The 20,594-nt window shown below is 39.7% G+C and overlaps 1 protein-coding gene across 4 annotated transcripts in view; it reads left to right on the forward strand.

Moving 5' to 3' along the window:
• Positions 1–20,594, forward strand: part of GPATCH8 (G-patch domain containing 8) — an 89,240-nt gene that overhangs the window by 61,250 nt on the left and 7,396 nt on the right. For all 4 annotated transcript variants that reach the window (XM_054014159.1, XM_054014162.1, XM_054014160.1 and 1 more), the window contains one exon: positions 10,264–10,407. In XM_054014159.1, coding sequence (XP_053870134.1) covers positions 10,264–10,407 — 144 coding nt within the window. The remainder of the gene's footprint in view (positions 1–10,263; positions 10,408–20,594) is intronic.

The following is a 20,594-nucleotide window of genomic DNA, read 5'->3' on the forward strand; positions in this document are numbered from 1 at the left end:
GACTCAAACCCTTACTTTTTTCATATCAGTGTCCTTAGATGATAGACACATTCTTCATATTGAAGCTATGGTTTAGAATAGATTTTTACCTAAATGTTCAAAATCCCTTGAAAAAAAATTGTAAAACCTTGTAACAATAAGATCTAAGTGAGGATTTTTTCCTGTGTGCTCTAAGAAATATTTTAACTTAATTTTGCACTATAGTAATATGTCAGCCTGTATAATGCTCACCTTTAGCAGTTTAAAAAACTTAATTCACACATGAGGAGTCAAGACATTAAAAAGCAGCTAATTCCTCTTGGAGAAAATCCTAGCCAGTGTATTTAGAAGCATTTTTGCATGTATGCTGGTGGTTTTTCTATTTCCTGTATTTTCTGTTCTTTAAAGATATTAGCATGAGGATTCAGAGCTAATCTGCCCCAGGTATTTATTCCCTGTAAAGAGTCATAAGCTTGTTTTAGTGACATCACAACTGGTTTGTGGTAGAAAGAATTGAGGTTACAAATTTAAACTGTAACTTCAGAGGAGCAGCTGGTGCAGATGAACTCTGAGGAAACAAGGGTTCTCGTCTCACATAAATGCATAATTTCAGCACTGCATTAGACTTTAGTTCAGAATGTAGGTTTTGTTTAGAAACCTCTTCTCAACCTTGAAGCTACAATTTTAACAAAAATAATCCTTTCAAGCTGAAAGCTGTGCTTTGAGCATATAAAGTGGTGTAAAAATGTTAACTACTCTGAAAAATCTGGCCTTATGAATCTCAAAATGGTCACCCAAAATTTTTATGTATAAGCTGGATAAGTAAAACAGAATGTGTGTGTGCATAAGCACGTTGTGGATGATGTTTGTAGCTCAGGATTGAAGGAATGGAGGAATCTATCCACCGACCTGTACTTGATATAAAGAATATCTGGCTTTCAGGTTCTTACAGCTAATGGAGAATGTGTGTCAGCTCAGTAAGTGAAGCTACTGTTTTGTGATGCAGCGTTCCTGGTTCAAGTTCATAAATAAATCTCAAATGAGGATAAGCCTTCATTTGAATTTTACTGGGTTGCAGCCCTCAATCATGGGTCATTTTCTTGCCTGGATACACTTATGCATATAGTATTCTTACATATAATAATCTTAATATTTCTTACAGATTTTGTGAGAGGATAAAATAATGGAACAACTGGGAAAGGTTGGTGACCACTGCTCACCATGGACTGAACCCAGCATAAATATTACATGATGTTTTGAACTGTGTGAGCCCTAGAAGGCCACATGCATTGCAGGTGCATTGGCAGTAACTTCAGTGGAGCTGTGCCTGCTTATTCCAGTGGTGAATTTGGCCCACTGTTTCTTATTAAAACCGATACTTCTGATCCCTTAGCTGGTGGTTGCTATCTTGCTGAAAAGTGGATTGTTACCAGGAGTCCTTTGTGAAATCCAATGTCAGTTTGAGTACCAGTCTCTCTTGTGCCAGTGTTAGTTTAAGACATAAGACCTTCACTATATAATAATAATTAACAAAAGTGAATGTATACATTAGTTATTCAGAACATGATTAAAGTAAAACTAATTGACGGTCTAGAATACTGCTCCCCAACAGATTGAATGCAACACAGACACATTATTTTTAAACAGTTAAAAATAGGATTTCATTTTTGGAAATGCTAGCAAACCCTAATCTCTATGATACTAAGGGTTGCTTCTGTAATACAGAAAATCAACCTGAATTTCATTTTATGTTGATCAGCTTCTTGCAGGTGCCATTTCCAAGGTGCTACAATACACTTTCACTCTTCAGAGTGCTTATGTTTTGTTTTACCCCAGAGTTTAATAGTCACCAGGAATATACCAGAGATGATATTGTTGCCATTGCATGCTTTATCATGTAACACAAGGGAAATTTATTCTTTAGTATATGTTAGTACAAAAGTTTCCAGTCAGTCTTGTTTAAGAACATAAGAGCGGTCATACTGGGTCAGACCAAAGGTCCATCAAGCCTAGTACCCTGTCCTCTGACAGTGGCCAATGGCAGGTACCCCAAAGGGAATGAACAGACAAGTTATCAAGTGATCCATGCCTGTCACTCAGTCCCAGCTTCTGGCAAACATAGGTTCATCAATCTTCCATAAATCTATCTAGCTCCCTTTTGACTCCTGTTATAGTATTGGCCTTCACAACACCCTCTGGCAAGGAGTTCCACAGGTTGACTCTGCGTTGTGTGAAGAAATACTTCCTTTTGTTTGTTTTAAACCTACTATCTATTAATTTCATTTGGTGGCCCCTTGTTCTTGTATTATGAGGAGTAAATAACACTTCCTTATTTACTTTCTCTATCATATCCCCCCTTACTTGCCTCTTTTCCAAGCTGAAAAGTCCCAGTCTTATTAATCTCTCCTCATACGGAAGCTGTTCTATACCCCTAATCATTTTTGTTGCCCTTTTCTGAACCTTTTCCTATTCCAGTATAGCTTTTTTGAGGTGGGGCGAGCACATCTGCACGCAGTGTTCAAGGTTTGGACGTAGCATGGATTTATATAGAGGCAATATGATATTTTCTGTCTTATTATCTATCCCTTTCTTGATGATTCCCAACATTGTTTGCTTTTTTGACTGCAGCTGCACATTGAGTGGATGATTTCAGAGAACTATCCACAATGACTCCAAGATGTCTTTCTTGAGTGGTAACAGCTAATTTAGACCCCATCATTGTATATTTATAGTTTAGGATTGTTTTCCAATGTGCATTACTTTGCATTTATCAACATTAAATTTCATCTGCCATTTTGTTGCCCAGTCACCCAGTTTTGTGAGATCCTTTTGTAGCTCTTCGCAGTCTGCCTGGGACTTAACTATCTTGAGTAGTTTTGTATCATCTGCAAATGTTGCCACCTCACTGTTTACCCCTTTTTCCAGCTCATTTATGAATATGTTAAATAGGACTGGGCCCAGTACAGATCCCTGGGGGACACCACTATTTACCTCTCTCCATTCTGAAAACTGACCATTTATTCCTACACTTTGTTTCCTGTCTTTTAACCAGTTACCAATCCATGAGAGAGCCTTCCCTCTTATCCCATGACTGCTTATTTTGTTAAAGAGCATTTGGTGAGGGACCTTGTCAAAGGCTTTCTGATAATCTAAATACACTATATCCACTGGATCTCCTTTGTCCACATGCTTGTTGACCCCCCTCAAAGAATTCTAGTAGATTGGTGAGGCATGATTGTCCTTTATAAAAGCCATGTTGACTATTTCCCAACAAATTACGTTCATCTATGTGTCTGACAATTTTGTTCTTTACGCTAGTTTCAATCAGTTTGCCCAGTACTGAAGTGAGGCTTACTGGCCTGTAGTTGCCAGGGTCACCTTTGGAGCCATTTTTAAAAATTGGCATCACATTAGCTATCCTCCAGTTATTTGGTACAGAAGCTGATTTAAATGATAGGTTACAGATGACAGTTAATAGTCCTGCAATTTCACATTTGAGTTCCTTCAGAACTCTTGGGTGAATACCATCAGGTCCTGGTGATTTATTACTGTTTAGTTTATCAATTTGTTCCAAAACCACCTCCTAATGACACCCCAATTTGGGATAGATCCTCAGATCTGTCACCCAAAAAGAATGGCTCAGGTTTGGGAATCTCCCTCACGTCCTCCACAGTGAAGACCGATGCAAAGAATTCATTTAGTTTCTCCGCAATGGCCTTATCGTCTTTGCGTGCTCCTTTAGCATCTCGATCGTCCAGTGGCCCCACTGGTTGTTTAGCAGGCTTTCTGCTTCTGATGTATTTTAAAAAAAATTTGCTATTACTTTTGGAGTCTTTGGCTAGCTGTTCTTCAAATTCTTTTTGGGTCTTTCTAATTATATTTTTACACTTCATTTGCCAGAGTTTATGCTCTTTTCTGTTTTCCTCATTAGGATTTATCTTCCACTTTTTAATGGATGCCTTTTTGCCTCTCACTGCTTCTTTTACTTTGTTGTTTAACCACAGTAGCTCTTTTTTGGTTCTCTTACTGTGTTTTTTTTAAATTGGAGTATACATTTAAGTTGGGCCTCTATTATGGTGCCTTTAAAAAGTTTCCATGCAGCTTGCAGGGATTTTACTTTTGATACTGTACCTTTTATTTTCTGTTTCACTAACCTCCTCATTTTTGTATAGTTCCCCTTTCTGAAATTAAATGCTACAGTGTTGGGCCACTGTGGAGTTTCCCCTGCCACAGGGATGTTAAATTTAATTATATTACAGTCACTATTACCAAGTGGTCCAGCTATATTCACCTCTTGGACCTGATCCTGTGCTCCACTTAGGGCTATATCAAGAATTGCCTCTCCTCATGTGGGTTGCAGGACCAGCTGCTCCAAGAAGCAGTCATTTAAGGTGTCAAGAAACTTTATCTTTGCATCCCGGCCTGAGGTGATATGTACCCAGTCAATATGGGGATAGTTGAAATCCCCCATTGTTATTGAGTTTTTTATTTTAATAGCCTCTCTAATCTCTTTGAGCATTTCAGAGTCACTAACACCATCCTGGTCAGGTGGTCTGTAATATAGTCCGACTGCTATATTCTTATTTTTCAAGCATGGAATTACTATCCATAGAGATTCTATAGTACAATTTAGTTCATTTAAGATTTGTACTTCATTGGATTCAATGCTTTCTTTCACATATAGTGTCACTCCCCCACCAGCACGACCTGTTATGTCCTTCCGATATATTTTGTACCCTGGTATTACTGTGTCCCATTGATTATTCTCATTCCACCAGGTTTCTGTAATGCCTATTATATCAATATCCTCATTTAATACTGGGCACTCTAGTTCACCCATCTTATTGTTGGTATATATATAGACTTCTAGCATTGGTATATAAGCATTTTAAAAACTTGTCATTTTTTTGGCTGTCCCCTGTTTCTGGCAAGTTAAAGTAGTATGGGTTGGATGAATGGACTATAAGGTGGATAGAAAGAAGGCTAGATTGTCTGGATCAACGGGTAGTGATCAATGGCTCCATGTCTAGTTGGCAGCCGACATCAAGCGGAGTTCCCCAAGGGTCAGTTCTGTGGCCAGTTTCGTTCAGTATCTTCATTAATGATCTGGAGGATGGCATGGACTGCACTCTCAGCAAGTTTGCAGATGACACTAAACTGGGAGGAGTGGTAGATACGCTGGAGGGTAGGGATAGGATACAGAGGGACCTAGACAAATTAGAAGATTGAGCCAAAAGAAATCTGATGAGGTTCAACAAGGATAAGTGCAGAGTCCTGCACTTAGGACGGAAGAATCCCATGCACTGCTACAGACTAGGGACCGAGTGGCTAGGCAGCAGTTCTGCAGAAAAGGACCTAGGGGTTACAGTGGACGAGAAGTTGGATATGAGTCGACAGTATGCACTTCTTGCCAAGAAGGCTAATGGCATTTTGGACTGTATAAGATGGGGGCATTGCCAGCAGATCGAGGGACGTGATCATTCTCCTCTATTCTACGTTGATGAGGCCTCATCTGGAATACTGTGTCCAGTTTTGGGCCCCACGCTGCAAGAAGGATGTGGAAAAATTGGAAAGAGTCCAGCGGAGGGCAACAAAAATGATTAGGGGGCTGGAGCACATGATTTATGAGGAGAGGCTGAGGGAACTGGGATTGTTTAGTCTGCAGAAGAGAAGAATGAGGGGGGATTTGATAGCTGCTTTCAGCTACCTGAAAGGGGGTTCCAAAGAGGATGGATCTACACTGTTCTCCGTGGTAGCAGATGACAGAACAAGGAGTAATGGTCTCAAGTTGCAGTGGGGGAGGTTTAGGTTGGATATTAAGAGAAACTTTTTCACTAGGAGGGTGGTGAAGCACTAGAATGGGTTACCTAGGGAGGTGGTGGAATCTCCTTCCTTAGAGGTTTTTAAGGTCAGGCTTGACAAAGCCCTGGCAGGATGATTTAGTTGGGGATTGGACTAGATACCTCCTGAGGTCCCTTCCAACGCTGATATTCTGTGATTCTATGATGTAATTGAATGGGGATTTTTTTTTTCATTTGACTGTTTCTCATCAGATCCTCCCTGTATTTTATCATTTTCCATCTTCTACTCCTTATTAGGTCATAGGGAATCTCCATTTATAGATCCTCCCCTAAGGGATGTCCGAACCACATGCTTCTCCGTGCCTGTCTGCTTTCCCCCAGCCGTTAGTTTAAAAATTGTTCTTCAACCTTTTTAATTCTAAGCGCCAAGTATCTGGTTCCGTTTTGGTTTAGGTGGAACCCTTCCTGTAAGGCTCCCCCTCTCCCAAAAGCTTCCCAACTTCCTAATAAATCTAAACCCCTCCTGCCTACACCATCATCTCATCCAAGCATTGAGACCCTGCAGTTCTGCCTGTCTAACTGGCCCTGCACGTGGAACTGGAAGCTTTTCAACTGGACTTCAATCTCTTACCTAGCAGCTTAAATTTGGCCTCCAGTACCTCTCTCCTATCCTTCCCCATGTCATTGGTACCTACATGTACCACGGTCACTGGCTCCTCAGCACTACACATAAGTCTGTCTAGATGTCTCGAGAGATCCACAACCTTCACACCAGGCAGGCAAGTCACCATGCAGTTCTCCCGATCATCACAAACCCAGCTATCTATGTTTCTAATGATCGAATCGCCCATTACTAATACCTGTCTCTTCCTAATAACTGGAGTTCCCTCCCCCAGAGAAGTATCCTCAGTGCGAGAGGATACCACAGCACCATCTGGGAGGAGGGTCCCAACTATGGGTTCGTTTCCCTCTGCTTCAATTGGATGTTCTCCTTCCCTGAGGCTTTCATCCTCCTCAACAGCACAGAGGCTGTCAGACCAGGGGTGGGACCGTTCTACTGTGTCCCGGAAAGTCTCATCTGTGTACCTCTCTGTCTCCCTTACCTCCTCCAGCTCAGCCACCCTGGTCTCCAAAGTCCGTACACCGTCTCTGAGGGCCAGGAGCTCCTTGCACCAAATACATACATACATGCTGCATTGGGTGCAATAACCTGGGTAGCCCCCACTCTGTTGCTGGACTTCTGCCTGCATTCTCTTTTTACTCCTAAAACTTGTTCCCTTGTTGGTGCTTTGTTTTTATCAAGCGGTGTTTTGACCTTTAAGTGCAAAGAATGTTAGGTGTAGCACTTAGCCCCTGCTCACACTCCCCCTGTAAACTCACTTGCCAAACTCCCGTTAGCCGCTCCTGTTCGAAATAAACTAGGTCTGTCAAGCAATTAAAAAAATTAATCGCACTGTTAATAATGGAATACCATTTATTTAAATAGTTTTGTATGTTTTCTGCATTTTTCAAGTATATTAATTTCAGTTACAACAAAATATAAAGTGTACCAGTGCTCACTTTATATTTTTGGTTATAAGTATTTCCAGTGTGGAAAAACAGAAGAAATTGTATTTTTCAATTCACCTAATACAAGTACTGTAGTGCAATCTCTTTATCATGTAAGTTGAACTTACAAATGTAGAATTATTTACAAAAAACTGCATTCAAAAATAAAACAATCTAAAATTTTAGAGCCGGCAAGTCCACTCAGTCCTATTTCTTGTTCAGCCAATTGCTCAGACAAACAAGTTTGTTTAGACTTTCTGGAGATATGGTAAACAAAAAGTGGGCAGCATTGTCACCTGAAAGTGAGAACAGGCATGACACTGTTGTAGCTGGCGTCGCAAGATATGTACAGGCCAGATTTGCTAAAGATTCATATGTCCCTTCAAGTTTTCACCCACCATTCCAGGGGACATGCATCCATGCTGATGAGGAGTTCTGCTCAATAACCATCCAAAGCAGTGCGGACCGATGCATGTTCATTTTCATCATCTGAGTCAGATGCCACCAGTAAAAGGTTGATTTTCTTTTTTGGTGGTTCAGGTTCTGTAGTTTCTGCACTGGAGTGTTGCTCTTTTAAGACTTTTGAAAGCATGCTCCACATCTCATCACTCTCAGATTTTGGAAGGCACTTCAGATTCTTAAACCTTAGGTCGTGTGCTATAACTATCTTTAGGAATCTCACATTAGTACCTTCTTTGCATTTTGTCAAATCTGCAGTGACAGTGTTCTTAAAATGAACAACGTGCTGGGTCAGTATTTGAGACTGCTATAACATGAAATATATGGCAGAATGTGGGTAAAACAGAGCAGGGGACATACAATTCTCCCCCAAGGAGTTGAGTCACAAATTTAATTAATGCATTATTGTTTTAATGAGTGTCATTAGGATGTCCTCTGGAATGGTGCCCAAAGCATGAAAGGGCATACGAATGTTTAGCATATCTGGCACGTAAATACCTTGCAATGCTGGCTACAGAAGTGCCATGCAAATGCCTGTTCTCACTTTCTGGTGACATTGTAAATAAGAAGGCGGCAACATTATCTCCTGTAAATGTAAACAAACTTGTTTGTCTTAGCGATTGGCTGAACAAGAAGTAGGACTGAGTGGACTTGTAGGCTCTAAAGTTTTGCATTGTTTTGGTTTTGAGTGCAGTTATGTAACACACAAAAATCTACATTTGTAAATTGCACTTTCATGACCGAGATTGCACTCCAGTACTTGTATGAGGTGAACTGAAAAATACTGTTTATATTTTATCATTTTTACAATGCAAATATTTGTAATCAAAAATAATTGAAATCAAAGTGTATATTACAACACAGAATACAATGTAGAGAAACATCCAAAATATTTAATAAATTTAAATTGGTATTCTATTGTTTAACAGTGCGATTAAAACTGCAATTAATCGCAACTAATTTTTTTAACCATGATTAATTTTTGAATTAACAGTGATTAATCGACAGCCCTAAAATAAACACTTTCTTCTCAGCTCCTGAAGGGCAAAACTTCTTAAAATCATTCTTGAGTTTGGCATTGGTATTAATGTACCAATTGGAATAATTTGGTTTGTGAAGTAGGGTGGGTAGGCCCAGGGTTTTAGGTAGTAGATTGGCCTTTCATTTCCAATAGCAGGTCCAGCTCAAAACTACATTTCAGAATAATTACAGCAGCCAGTTTGGCTGATCATTGAATAACTGGTGTCCAGATCACTGATGTATAGTAGGAAAGCCGCCTTATAGCCTGATTCCAGCAAATCCTGGTTGGAGCACCATGGACTTAAACAGTGGTCTTTGTGCTATGAGATTAATTGGCTGGATTAGAATTTGTACTGTGAGAGGAGAGAATGGAACAACGGGACCCAGAGCCTTTTGGCATCGTCCCAGTACAAAAAAAAACCATCCTCTCTAAGGGGTGGTAACTAATCACTTACAGAGATATCAACCCAAAAAAATCACCACCACCGTTGGGATGTTAAATTCATGTGCATTTGATTGTAGACTCATTTTGCCAGAGATTGCTGTGCATACATCTTCATTTTAAAAATTGTTTCCCTATTATTTCTGGTAAACTGCAACTACCTGTGCACCTTTTCGTGCAACCATCATCCTACTGGGGCACAACTTCATTTGCTTTAACTACATATAGTTGGCATCCTCATTCTTGGTATAGTTTAATAGAATTTGGTCGAAATACACCAGGGATGAACTTGATCTGGAGGTGTTACTGCATTGCTTTTCTTAGTTTGTGCTTGTATTCATCCTTATTGAATTACATGCCAGTTAAGATCAGATAGAAAAGCTCCAGGTATCCCTTGAAACAGGGAATGTCAGTACTTGTAGATGGAGTTTTCTGTTCCACAGCAGAGAGGTTGATCTTTGGGCAGGTTAAGGAGGTTCAGTCGGCATTTTGGTCATAGCTTTATGTGAACAGCTGCCAGTTTTTTAATTATTTTATTAATTGGCTTGGAAATTTAAATTGTTTTTCTCATGTGAGCTCAGCTCATCCGATGCACTTCATTTGCAGCCATAAGGTGGGTTTATTAAGTAGTCATACTAAACATTTTGTCAGTCTCCAGCTATAGAACCCCAAATTCTAGATTGTAAATTCCTTGGGAAGGCGCTGTTCTCTACGGTGGTGAGCATGTGACCACTTAACAAATGCATTACTTTATAAGAATACTGTTTTCTGTTGTAGAACATATAAAGGCCAAATTAAAAAAAGAATGTATTCTAGTTAGTTTTCACAACACTCACATATATTTTAGTTTGTAGGAGAACATGGGTGTATCAAGTTGCTCTAAAACAATGTTTCTATTTTAACCAGCGTCATGTTAAAGTTTCCATGTGAAGGCTTTTTTCCTTAATGGAATTGTTCAGCTTCACTGATTATTTTACAGGAACTTAACAGTACTGACTTTCATTAATATTGCAGGATTATGTCGACAAAGAAAAGGCAATTGCCAAGGCCCTGGAAGACCTCCGAGCAAACTTTTACTGTGAACTCTGTGACAAGCAGTATCAAAAACATCAGGAGTTTGACAACCACATAAACTCTTATGACCATGCTCACAAACAGGTAAACAGCTGCTGTTACTGCAGATAAGTACCATGATATTCTCATTGCAGAGCCTCGCGTGTTAATATTTTGAATGTCCCTATATCCCCATGGAAGCTTCTTGCTGCTCTTGGTTGAGATGTGTTCCATTGCCAACATTGGAATACTCATTGAAAGAAATGTAACTGATGGCATCAAGGGGGTTAAGCTTTGAACTAACCATGTTCAGGAGCAGGTGGCAGTCAGACTGAAAAGGAGATTAGGTGTGTATGGATGGCTCCCACTTAAGTCATCAATACTTTGGAATGAACAGTGGAGCTTTTGAGGCCCAAGTAATAGGCCCTATGGTGAATTCCAATAACTGGGATATCTGGCTTCATGTACTAGACTTCAAATGGAATAGAGAATTGTGATTCTGGGTGACATAATAGGTTTCATAATAAGAATGGCCGTTGCAGCAAGGAAAAAGTCATTAGGAATAATATCCAAGTCCTGTAACTCCACTGAGCTGGCAAATTCTAAAAACATTCTCTGTTGAAACAGATTGAATTTCAAAAGGTGGCCTATGTTGTGATGTCTATAGACATCTTGTATGTTCATTACTAAAAGTTCAGGCCTCAGACTTAGGGTTTGGCTATACTTGCAAGTTAGAGCGCATTAAAGCAGCCCCGGGCACCCTAGCTCACTACCCGTCCATACTGGCAAGGCACGTAGAGCGCTCTGACTCTGCAGCTGGAACGCGTCTGGTACTCCACCTCGGCGAGTGGAATAACGTTTGCTGTGCCTTGGCTACAACGCCAGTGTGAACGAGGTGTTGTATTACTGCGCTCTGATCAGCCTCCGGAAACATCCCATAATCCCCTTAAGTCATGTGGCCACTCTTGTCATTGTTTTTGAATCGCTGCAGGAATGCGGATATGCCCTTTCAAAGCTCCTTTTCTGACAGCCGGCATGCTTATCTGCTCCGAGACAAAGCAACCATTACTGTGGAATGCTGTGTGAGAGAGAGGTGTGGGGGGAGGAGGAGGTCTGCTGCTGTCTGAACTTACAAGACAGCATGCTGACATGCTCTCAGCCCCCCAAAAACCCACTCTCTTCCCCCCCCCCCCCCATATACACAACACCCTCCCTGTCACACTCCACCCCACCCTCCCCATTTGAAAGCACATTGCAGTCACTTGCATGCTGGGATAATGCACTGCTCCCAATGCCACTGCAAGTGCCGCAAATGTGGCCACTGGAAGCTGTCAGTGTGGACAGACCACAGCGCTTTCCCTTCTGCTCTCTCTGAAGGCCAGTTTAACTTAAAGCGCTCTACATCTACAAGTGTAGCCATGCCCTTAGTCTGTTCACACACTATACCAGTGGTTTTCAAACTTTTTGTATTCGTGACCCCTTTCACACAGCAAGCCTCTGAGTGTGGACTCCTCCCTCCCTCCCCCCCTTTTACATTAAAAATGGGAGGGGCAATTTAATTTAAGGGGGGCTGGGAGCTGTCAGCCCCAAGGAGCTGATAGCTTGCAACCCCCATGTAACCACCTTGCAAGCCTCTGAGCGGTCATGACCCCTAGTTTGAGAACCCCTGCTTTAGACCAACTGAGTTTTAGGCATTACATAACTTTCTGTTTTAAATGTGTGTCTATAGATAGACCAGGTGGGTGAGGTAATATCTTGAATTGGACCAACTTCTGTTGGTGAAAGAGACAAGCTGAAGAAGAGCTGTGTGTAGCTCGAAAGCCTCTCTCACCAACAGAAGTTGGTCCAATAAAAGCTATTACCTCCCCCACCTTCTCTCTCCAATATACTGGGACCAACACAGCTACAACAACTCCGTCTAGAGATATCACTTCTCAGAGAGAAGGGATTTTGGTCTTCTGTAAGATTACATCTAATAGAACATCATTAATTTGTGCTGATGACTGGAAGATATATTGTGCATTATTGACTTTTGTAAAACAGCAAGTGAGCAATAAATACAAATACAGTTTTAAAACCAAGGAGAATGCATCACAAAATATACTTTGTTCATTTAAGTGTAGAAAAGTAACAAAGTTTTAATATGAAACCTCACTATAGCACTCCTCAATTCTCCGAAAACAATAGTGCAGTAAATTATGAGGTTTACAGAGTAGCAAAGTACAGATTAGTGAGTTTCTATTGTATTATGGAAAACAGCTATACAAGGGCTATTTTGACTAAGTTGATGGGCACATTAGATTGCTAATAGATGAAGTTGTTGCAACCTTCTGATTTAATATACTTTGGACTTTTCATCAGTTTGGCTGAAATTTGAGTGCATGGCAACAGGGGGGGCCTGTTTAATACCATATCTTTGTGTGATGATATATTAATGGCAGCTCTTGATAAGTGTATCTGAACAATTAACAGAGAGATCTACAGGAGAGTGACTGAACTGACATACTTCAGCCACTGCTTAGAGAGACTTAGAGAGGAATAACTGACCTGCAGAGCACGGGCCAACCTCATGGTGGTGGAAGAACTGTCCACCACTAGTGTGCGAGAACAGGGTGGCAGAAGTAAAAGCTGCTTGGGGAAAACTTTATGCTGGCACAATCTTCTCATCCATACAAATGGATTTCTGCTTTTGGTGAAAAACTCTTTGGTGTTGGCCATCTGAATGGATACCACCACTGGATAATTTGCAGCTGTTACACCAGTATTAAATGAGTCCTGGAGTTTATGAACCTCCAGATTTTTTTTATGGGAAATCATCCAATAAACAGTTCAGGAAGTCGTCTTTAGAAAGTTAAAGGCAGAAGAAATCAAGCTGCATTTAGGAGATTGGACTGTGCAGTGTTAAGGTGCAGGTGGCCTTGTTAAGAAGGTCTGAGTCTAGCAGCAAATTTGAAACTGCCTGGGAATAATTGAAATAGAATCTTGCAGTAGATAACTGTATCTTAGCATGTCCCATTGCCTTTACGAATTACGATTGAAGGTAGGGTCACTTCTGAGGGGCAGATTTATCCTTTTTGAGGATAGCTTTTAAAATACTAGTCTGTAGTTTTGTTGTCAAACAATAGAAGGTACCGTATGTTGACAGGTCAGCTTTCCTAGAATCATCTTTGATCAGTGAAGGAAGCAAAGTGACGTGAAGACAAAAGCATTTATTCTTCTTGAGCATTGACTTATGCAAGTAGTTATTAAGGTTAGTTAATGAGCCCAAAAGGACAACTAGTGTGCTAAGTAAACCAAGTGTAAGTTGTTCTGCGTAACCTTTAGTTGAAGCTGAAAATTATTTTTTTTTAAAAGCTCTCCCATTTTTTTAGAATATTTTTCCTTAGTTGCGCAGTCTCTTCAAGGAAAAGGCAGCAGTGATAGTTACCTTTCAAAGAAATAATGAAGGTGGGGTAGAGAAGACATTTTAGAACGGAGATTGACTTTTTATTATCTAATTCTATAAAGCAGAGAGATTCCAATAGGAAAACAGAAGATACAGTTAAGGAGAATCACCTTCTGCCTGTTGCCAGAATGTATAGGGGACTGAGATTAAATAAAGCACTTGCAGACTTGATTTCCTAATTCATACTTTCTTTGGATCATTTTTCTTCTCAACTAAAACTTGAATATGACAGAGGCTGGGAACTTGTATTTCCCATTTGGCTTTATTGCTGGGGAAAACAAGATCCCACAACATCCTTAGTGATAAATATACCAAACCTCTGTAGTCACTGGAGTTTGGTGTGCTTGGCAATATCTGGCAGCAGTGATCCGATACAGATGTGTGAGGGGGAGAAATTCTTAAGACAATAAGTTTAGTTTACATTTTCCATAGCGTATTACCTGTCAAGAGTAAATTTCCTTTGGGAATAGTCATTGCTTTTAAATAATTTAAAATGGCAGTTTGCTTATTTCTAAAACTGCTCAGTGGACATTACTTTATCCCTATTAAATAGATCTTCCATCCCTACATCCCCTTCTATTCCCAAGATATAAAGACACTGTCTTGTATTCCAGGAAGGAACTCAGGATTATTGCGAATCAGGGACAATAGGTAAGTGTATTGATCCCTACCCAATAAATTTTGGACCTGCCACCAAGTTGTCGACACTAAAAGTATAAAGGGAAAGTCCTGGTTATGTTTGTTAATGGAGGGACATATTTGAGTTCTCCAGCTGCACAACCAAATTCAAAATACCAGGAATTCTCTATCTGGAATTTTTCAGTTTTTCAGATTTTGAATTGTGCATTAAATTGTGAAATACATATTCCTGTGACTGCCAAGACCCATTGGCTGGTTTAATTCTCTGTTTTTAACCAGAATATCTGGGAAATAACACTCTTTTGTCCTTAAAAATAAGGTTAACATTTGGAAAATAAGAAGATGTAATGGATGTTTTAAAGAGTATACCCCCATCCTCAGAGTAGTAAATTCCTCTGAGGAAAAACTTGAGAAGACTTGTTATGGCAACTGATATTCATACAGAAGGGGAAAAACGACTCTCATAAATTAAGCCTTTTTGAGTACATTCAAAGAGCAGTTAAAAAGTGTTAATTTTGCTTTGTACCATGGAAAGTTACTGTAATTTTTAATGGAGATTTCTAAATGAGGGGAGAGCTATTGGGTGCAGCAACCAAAAGTTAACGGTTACGTGTGAACTGTCCCACCTCTGAAGCTGTAGGAATCCTGAAGACAGCCTTTTATTAAAGGTTCAAATTCAAAAAGAAAAGGGTTAGATGAAGGGAAAACTTTGGAAGCTAGCAGCTGATTTAGTGATATAGAAAAGAACCCCTCGCAGTTAATCCCTCAACTCAAATGTATGCCACTAGGCATCTAGGGGGGGCACCAAAGCCCTTGTGTTTTATGGGGGTGGCAGATTTCTCCCTTTCTTTGTGATGCTACATCAGTCACCTTTGAATTAAACCAGCTCTATTTGGCTTGGAATGATGCATGTAGCTTTCTAGACTCAGCACTCAAATATTCTATATTTATATTAATGTTCTCCTTTCTTAAGGCCCTATACAATCTTGATGGTTATCAGTCAGACAGGGATCCTGTATCTTCTGAATTGTGTATGATCATACACTACAGCTTTTCAAAACTCCAGAACCTGTAACCGTCTCTTAAATCTTACAGCTTCTGGCTTTTTTTTTTTTTTTTTTTTTAAATCATCCTCTCATTTGATTCCAGGAACGTTTAAGTTCTTTAACATTGCATTGATCAAATGTTTTCTGAACTTTCATATCTATATCCACTAGTCAGTTTTCCATCGCTACTGTACCAAGTAAGAGGAGAAGCACCATTGCACCACCCAGCAGAAAGGAAAGTGCTCCCCGTCTAGTGCCCTAAAAGCACAGGAGAGTTGAGTATTCTGTGGCAAGTCTTGTCTTCAAATGCGAGGGCCCCAGAATGCTCACACGTGTGAGGATTGCAGATGTACTTTAAATAGAATGCAACTCATGCAACAGTATGATCCGACTAGAGAACCTATCCCTTCCAGGCTACTGTCCTCATCTCTCTGCCAACTGCTATTAAATAAAATTAGTGTACTTTTTAGTATATAACAGCAGATACTGGTTTTCTGAACCTTTTACATGAGTTTGTTCTGTATTGTATACGCTTCTGGGAGAGAACTGTATGGTCTGTCATTTATTGTGCATACGTTTAGAGATTCTGTATTTCATTTCATAAAAATTATTATAACATTGCACTTGTTTTTTATGCTCATCTAGCAAGACAAGTGTTTTTGCATCAACTTGTGTGTTAGACGGACACAGGCATGGATTCTCATTTCATCTTTGTCTCCCTTCGCATTTCTTTTTCAATTTATGAAAATGACCCCTAAAGCTAAGGGGATACCTGTAACCCTGTGACACTGAAAACTGTTGCCCTTCGCTGATATTCGTAGCATTCACAAAGCAACAAATGCCAGAGGTGGCGTAGACTAAGATATAGTTCTGTAGTATGCCCATAGCAGTGGGGATCCAATTCTGCTAAATAACTTCCTGTGTTATATATGGAATAAATGCAGAGACACAAGGGGAAGAGCATCACTGCACTGAGAGAACTAACAGAAGAGCCTTCCAAAATGTGCCTTTCTTCATAAAATCACCTACATTCTCATATTTCAGTTGGTTCTAAGATATTTGTTTCATTTTGAGGGCAGACTATTACTGCTTTAGTGTTGCCAGAGTCTCTACTTTATAACACCGAGTAGCTTCAGGATATTCTCTTCACTTTGTGAAGTCCTCTGTACTTGAGTTCTATCTAAAGGCAGATACATGCTAAAGAACATGAGTAAACTTTTCTCCTCTCTCCCCACAACTGAGATCTATGCATGATTTTATTTCAGATTAGCCTTCTCCTTCTGTTCAAAGAGTTCTGAGCTGAAAATAAATACTCAGCAGACTCAACTGTCTTTGTACCCTAATAAAATAAGTACCAGATTAAATGATGTAAAGTGAACTTCAGCCTGGAATGCTTTGGTTACATAATGGGCCAGAGTTCTGGCTTTATTGTTCATTCTTACACGGTCTACTGAGCGGCTGTTTGTCTTGACTGTGTCTTCCTTACGTGCCTATGATGGGCATATCTCCAGAGTCTTGTATGTAACATAAATTTTAAATCATCCAGGAATGTAGCCTATTTGAGCTAGTTCGAGAAGTCTGTGGGCATATTTTGTAAATTAGTTGCTTTAAATGCCAGCATCTCATGGCATCCTTTACCAATCGTCTCTCTGTGCACCAGATTACTATGGTAACTATAGAGCTCTAGAAAACCTGTTCTGAAAGCACCTGATCATGCCCCTTTGAAATCAATGGGAGTTTTGCCATTGACTTCCGTGGGCACAGGATCAAGACCTAAGTCACAGATGAAAATATTCACACACTCCATCCAAGCTGAGGTTGGTGGCTGTGGATGAAAACACCACCAGTCCCATGGGATGAAGCATTTCAGAGTGTTTTATGATGTTCTCAGTGCTGAAGTGTCTACATTCTGGTAAAATTCATTTCAAGGCCTGGAGACTTGTGTGTTTCTTGATTGGCCAGTTTAAGCGATTTTTGTGAAAGTGATCTCTCAGTATAACCATTACTGCATTTTGATTAATAAAGTGGTGACTAATACTCCTGGTTTTCTGGTAAGTATCATTCTGAAGTAGGTCAGTACATGTTTTGCTACTTGGAAAGCATTGCTGCTTCCTAGGAAAGCCAATTCCTCAAGCCATGCCTCTCTTTTTTTTTTTTTTTTCCCCTCCCCTTTCTTTTCAGGAAAAAATATTTCCTGATCTCTACATCCTCTTGTAGCATGAAATTGTAATTTGGTTTAGTAAAGTTCATAACAGAAAAGTCTCTTATTAATCAGTATTTAAGAAAGGAGTGATGAGTTTAGGGACTTTACAATTAGATGAGCATTTGTTTAGGGATTTTAGATGGAAAAATTAAGGCAGATTGTTTATTGAATAGCTTTCTGTGAAAGTTAAGGCCTTGTGTGTTGAAAAATTTAAATTGGCATCCCATAATCATGGATTCCTCTAGATTTAGGCCTTGACAGTTTTGGTTGTCTCTATCCCAATTATGTGTTTGGGTAGGTGGGTGGTTTTATTAGTATTGTAATTTCATTGACTGGTCCATCAGTGTGTTCCATTGACACCACTGACCTCCATTGGTGTGTTCATATGTGCTACTTAGTTCAATTCTGGACTTGGAAAGGAGGGGCTAATTGTTCATCCCATGGCAGGACTTTGTATAAGACCACTCCACAAGTTGTTTTGCACTTACCAAATTGCCTGTGAACAAGGACTTTTGGATCTTGTGTCCATAGTAATTTGTTTTTATAGGTTTGTAAACTGGTCTTTTGTTTTTCCACGATTACTTGTATGTGAAACTTGTTAGCAATTTAGCCAGATTTCTTGGCATTTTGGCTATTTCCAAACTTTTTTGCTTGAAAAAGCATCTTTCATAGAGCCAGAGACTAACTACCGGTACATAATATTCCTCATTTTACATCTTATTTGGTACAACCCTGAAGAATGATGGTGCAGTGCTGTGAGACAGTTTAAAATGCTAAAGCTAGCAGTGAGATTATCCTTACATCCAGTGAATAAAGTAAATGTACACTGTTGCTGAATTAAGTTGAAGTTTAACCTGACCATTGTCTGTTGGTATTAAAGGAATTATGCCACGTGTCCTGTAGTCCAGTATTCACAGGTCATAGTTATCAAGAACATACTGTAAATGAATTTCCCATTGCACTAATATTTACTTAGACTTTCTTACTGATTGAGAATAGTTGACAATACACGGATGTTTTTATGTTGATAGCTAGAGCGTCTGGAATACACTGTGGATTGGGACATGTTATGTAGAGTTCATGTAAAATCAGATGATAGTTTTTCTGGAGGTGGGGGATAGCAGTCTTTAGGATACTGTCGGTTTGGCTCTTGAAAACGGTGTAATTACTGTTGTCTACCCAAATCACAGGTAAAGATCCAACTTCGCTATCTGTCATTCCCTTCCTTTACGTAGTCTGCAGTATATTAGTATAGTATAATGTTACTGCACTTCCTAGTGCTTTGCATTGCATATCTCACTTCAGAATCAAAAGTGGTGGTGTCTGGGGGGGGGGGGGAAGAGCAGCATTGAAGGAAGCATTAGTTGTCTGGTTAAACTGTGTGTAATGAAAACAAGATTACACTGTGGGCAACACCACCAAATTTGAGCCTGCGACTCTAGTGAGCCTGCTTTAAGTTTCAAAGATGGGTGTTTAAAGCCACATCTGAAGGATGGCAGTGGGTTTCTGGGAGTTCAGTGTTTGCACCCTCCATTTACTCATACAAAGTGAAAAGTTGTAATTCATTTTTATTGTAAATAGCTGGGTCATTTTTTCCCCAAATGGATGAAAAATCCGGAAACTTGGCATCGAACCCCAGTTAAATTGTTTTGCCAGCTGTTGGTGACTTTTAACTTCCTGGAGCATTTAGATAAGCAGTTTTAATCAGCATGAAAAAGCTGATACTATTGCTTAGCCTGTTCTTCCTCTAGAAAGAAATTTACTATTCATTATTTAACATATTACCTTCCCCCAAACCCTAAGCCTTTTTCATCCTGGTCAAAGTAGGTGGGATCATTGCGCTGTGTGTGTATGTACGTGCATTCCCTTCCTCTTACCCCTGAAACTGAACCTTTTAGCTTTGATGGATCAGCTCCTTAGTCAATATAATAGTTTGCAGATATACTGAGCGCTTGTGTAGTAATGCTTGCTTTTATTTTTTCTCTTTTCCACTCTTGTTATATTTTTACTTTCTTTTTTCTTTGTGATGTGACATTTTCAGCTGATGTGTTGAAAGCAAATCCTTCTAATTTTGGAGTCCAGATCACAAGAGTGAGTTTCCTTCTACTAGTGTCTGTAGCTGTATTTCTTTTTCTTTTTTTTTTTTTAATTTTGTGTGTGTGCGCGTGTCCTCCCTTCTGATTTTGATAAAGCTCAATCACATTTAGTAAATATTATTAGGTAAGAGAATCCCCCATCTTGTCAAATCTTCATCTTTTTCACAAAGCAATGTTCACTTTACATTGGGTCAAATCAGTTCCTCAAACCTGATCCGTTTGATGGATTTTTCAGATCCTAGCATGTGACGAATATCTCTGCAGTTCTGTTCTAATCAAGAATCAGCCTTTGGTAAAGGTTATATTTTGAAGTAAACAATTGTTAAATTATAGGCCAAGGTTTTTCAAAAGTGACTACTGATTATTGAATGCCCCAATTTTTAGGAGCTCAATGTGACACACCTTACAGGGATCTGTTTTTCAGAGGAAGTGCTCAGTGCTTTCTGAAAATCAGGCCCTTTTAAAGTGTCTCAGGTTTAGCACTAAAAAACAGGCAGCCAAAATCACTAGTCCCTTTTGAAAATCTTAGCCAGAGCTGCTTGTTGGTTTTCTCTGTGGATCAGGACAGCACTCTTAAACTAATTGTGTATTTTTGCAAGCTAATCAGTGGAAAAAGCATTTTTTCCCTAAGGTTTAAGACTGAGATTTTTCAAAGCTGTCCAATGGGTTTGAACACCCAGCCTATTAAAGTTAATGGGCTTTGGGGATCAAGCTCTCCTAGGGGCTTTGAAAATCACATCCTAGGTCAAGAAAGTGTTAAACTACTTGGACCTAGCTCTGTTTCCCCATTCCACCCCAAGCTTCCAGTCCATGCCTCTCTGGTATCCAGTGCCACTTCGGATTCTCTTTTCAGTGGACTTTCT

Source organism: Malaclemys terrapin, chromosome 25 (assembly GCF_027887155.1).
Source record: "Malaclemys terrapin pileata isolate rMalTer1 chromosome 25, rMalTer1.hap1, whole genome shotgun sequence".
NCBI classification, from domain to species: domain Eukaryota; kingdom Metazoa; phylum Chordata; order Testudines; family Emydidae; genus Malaclemys; species Malaclemys terrapin.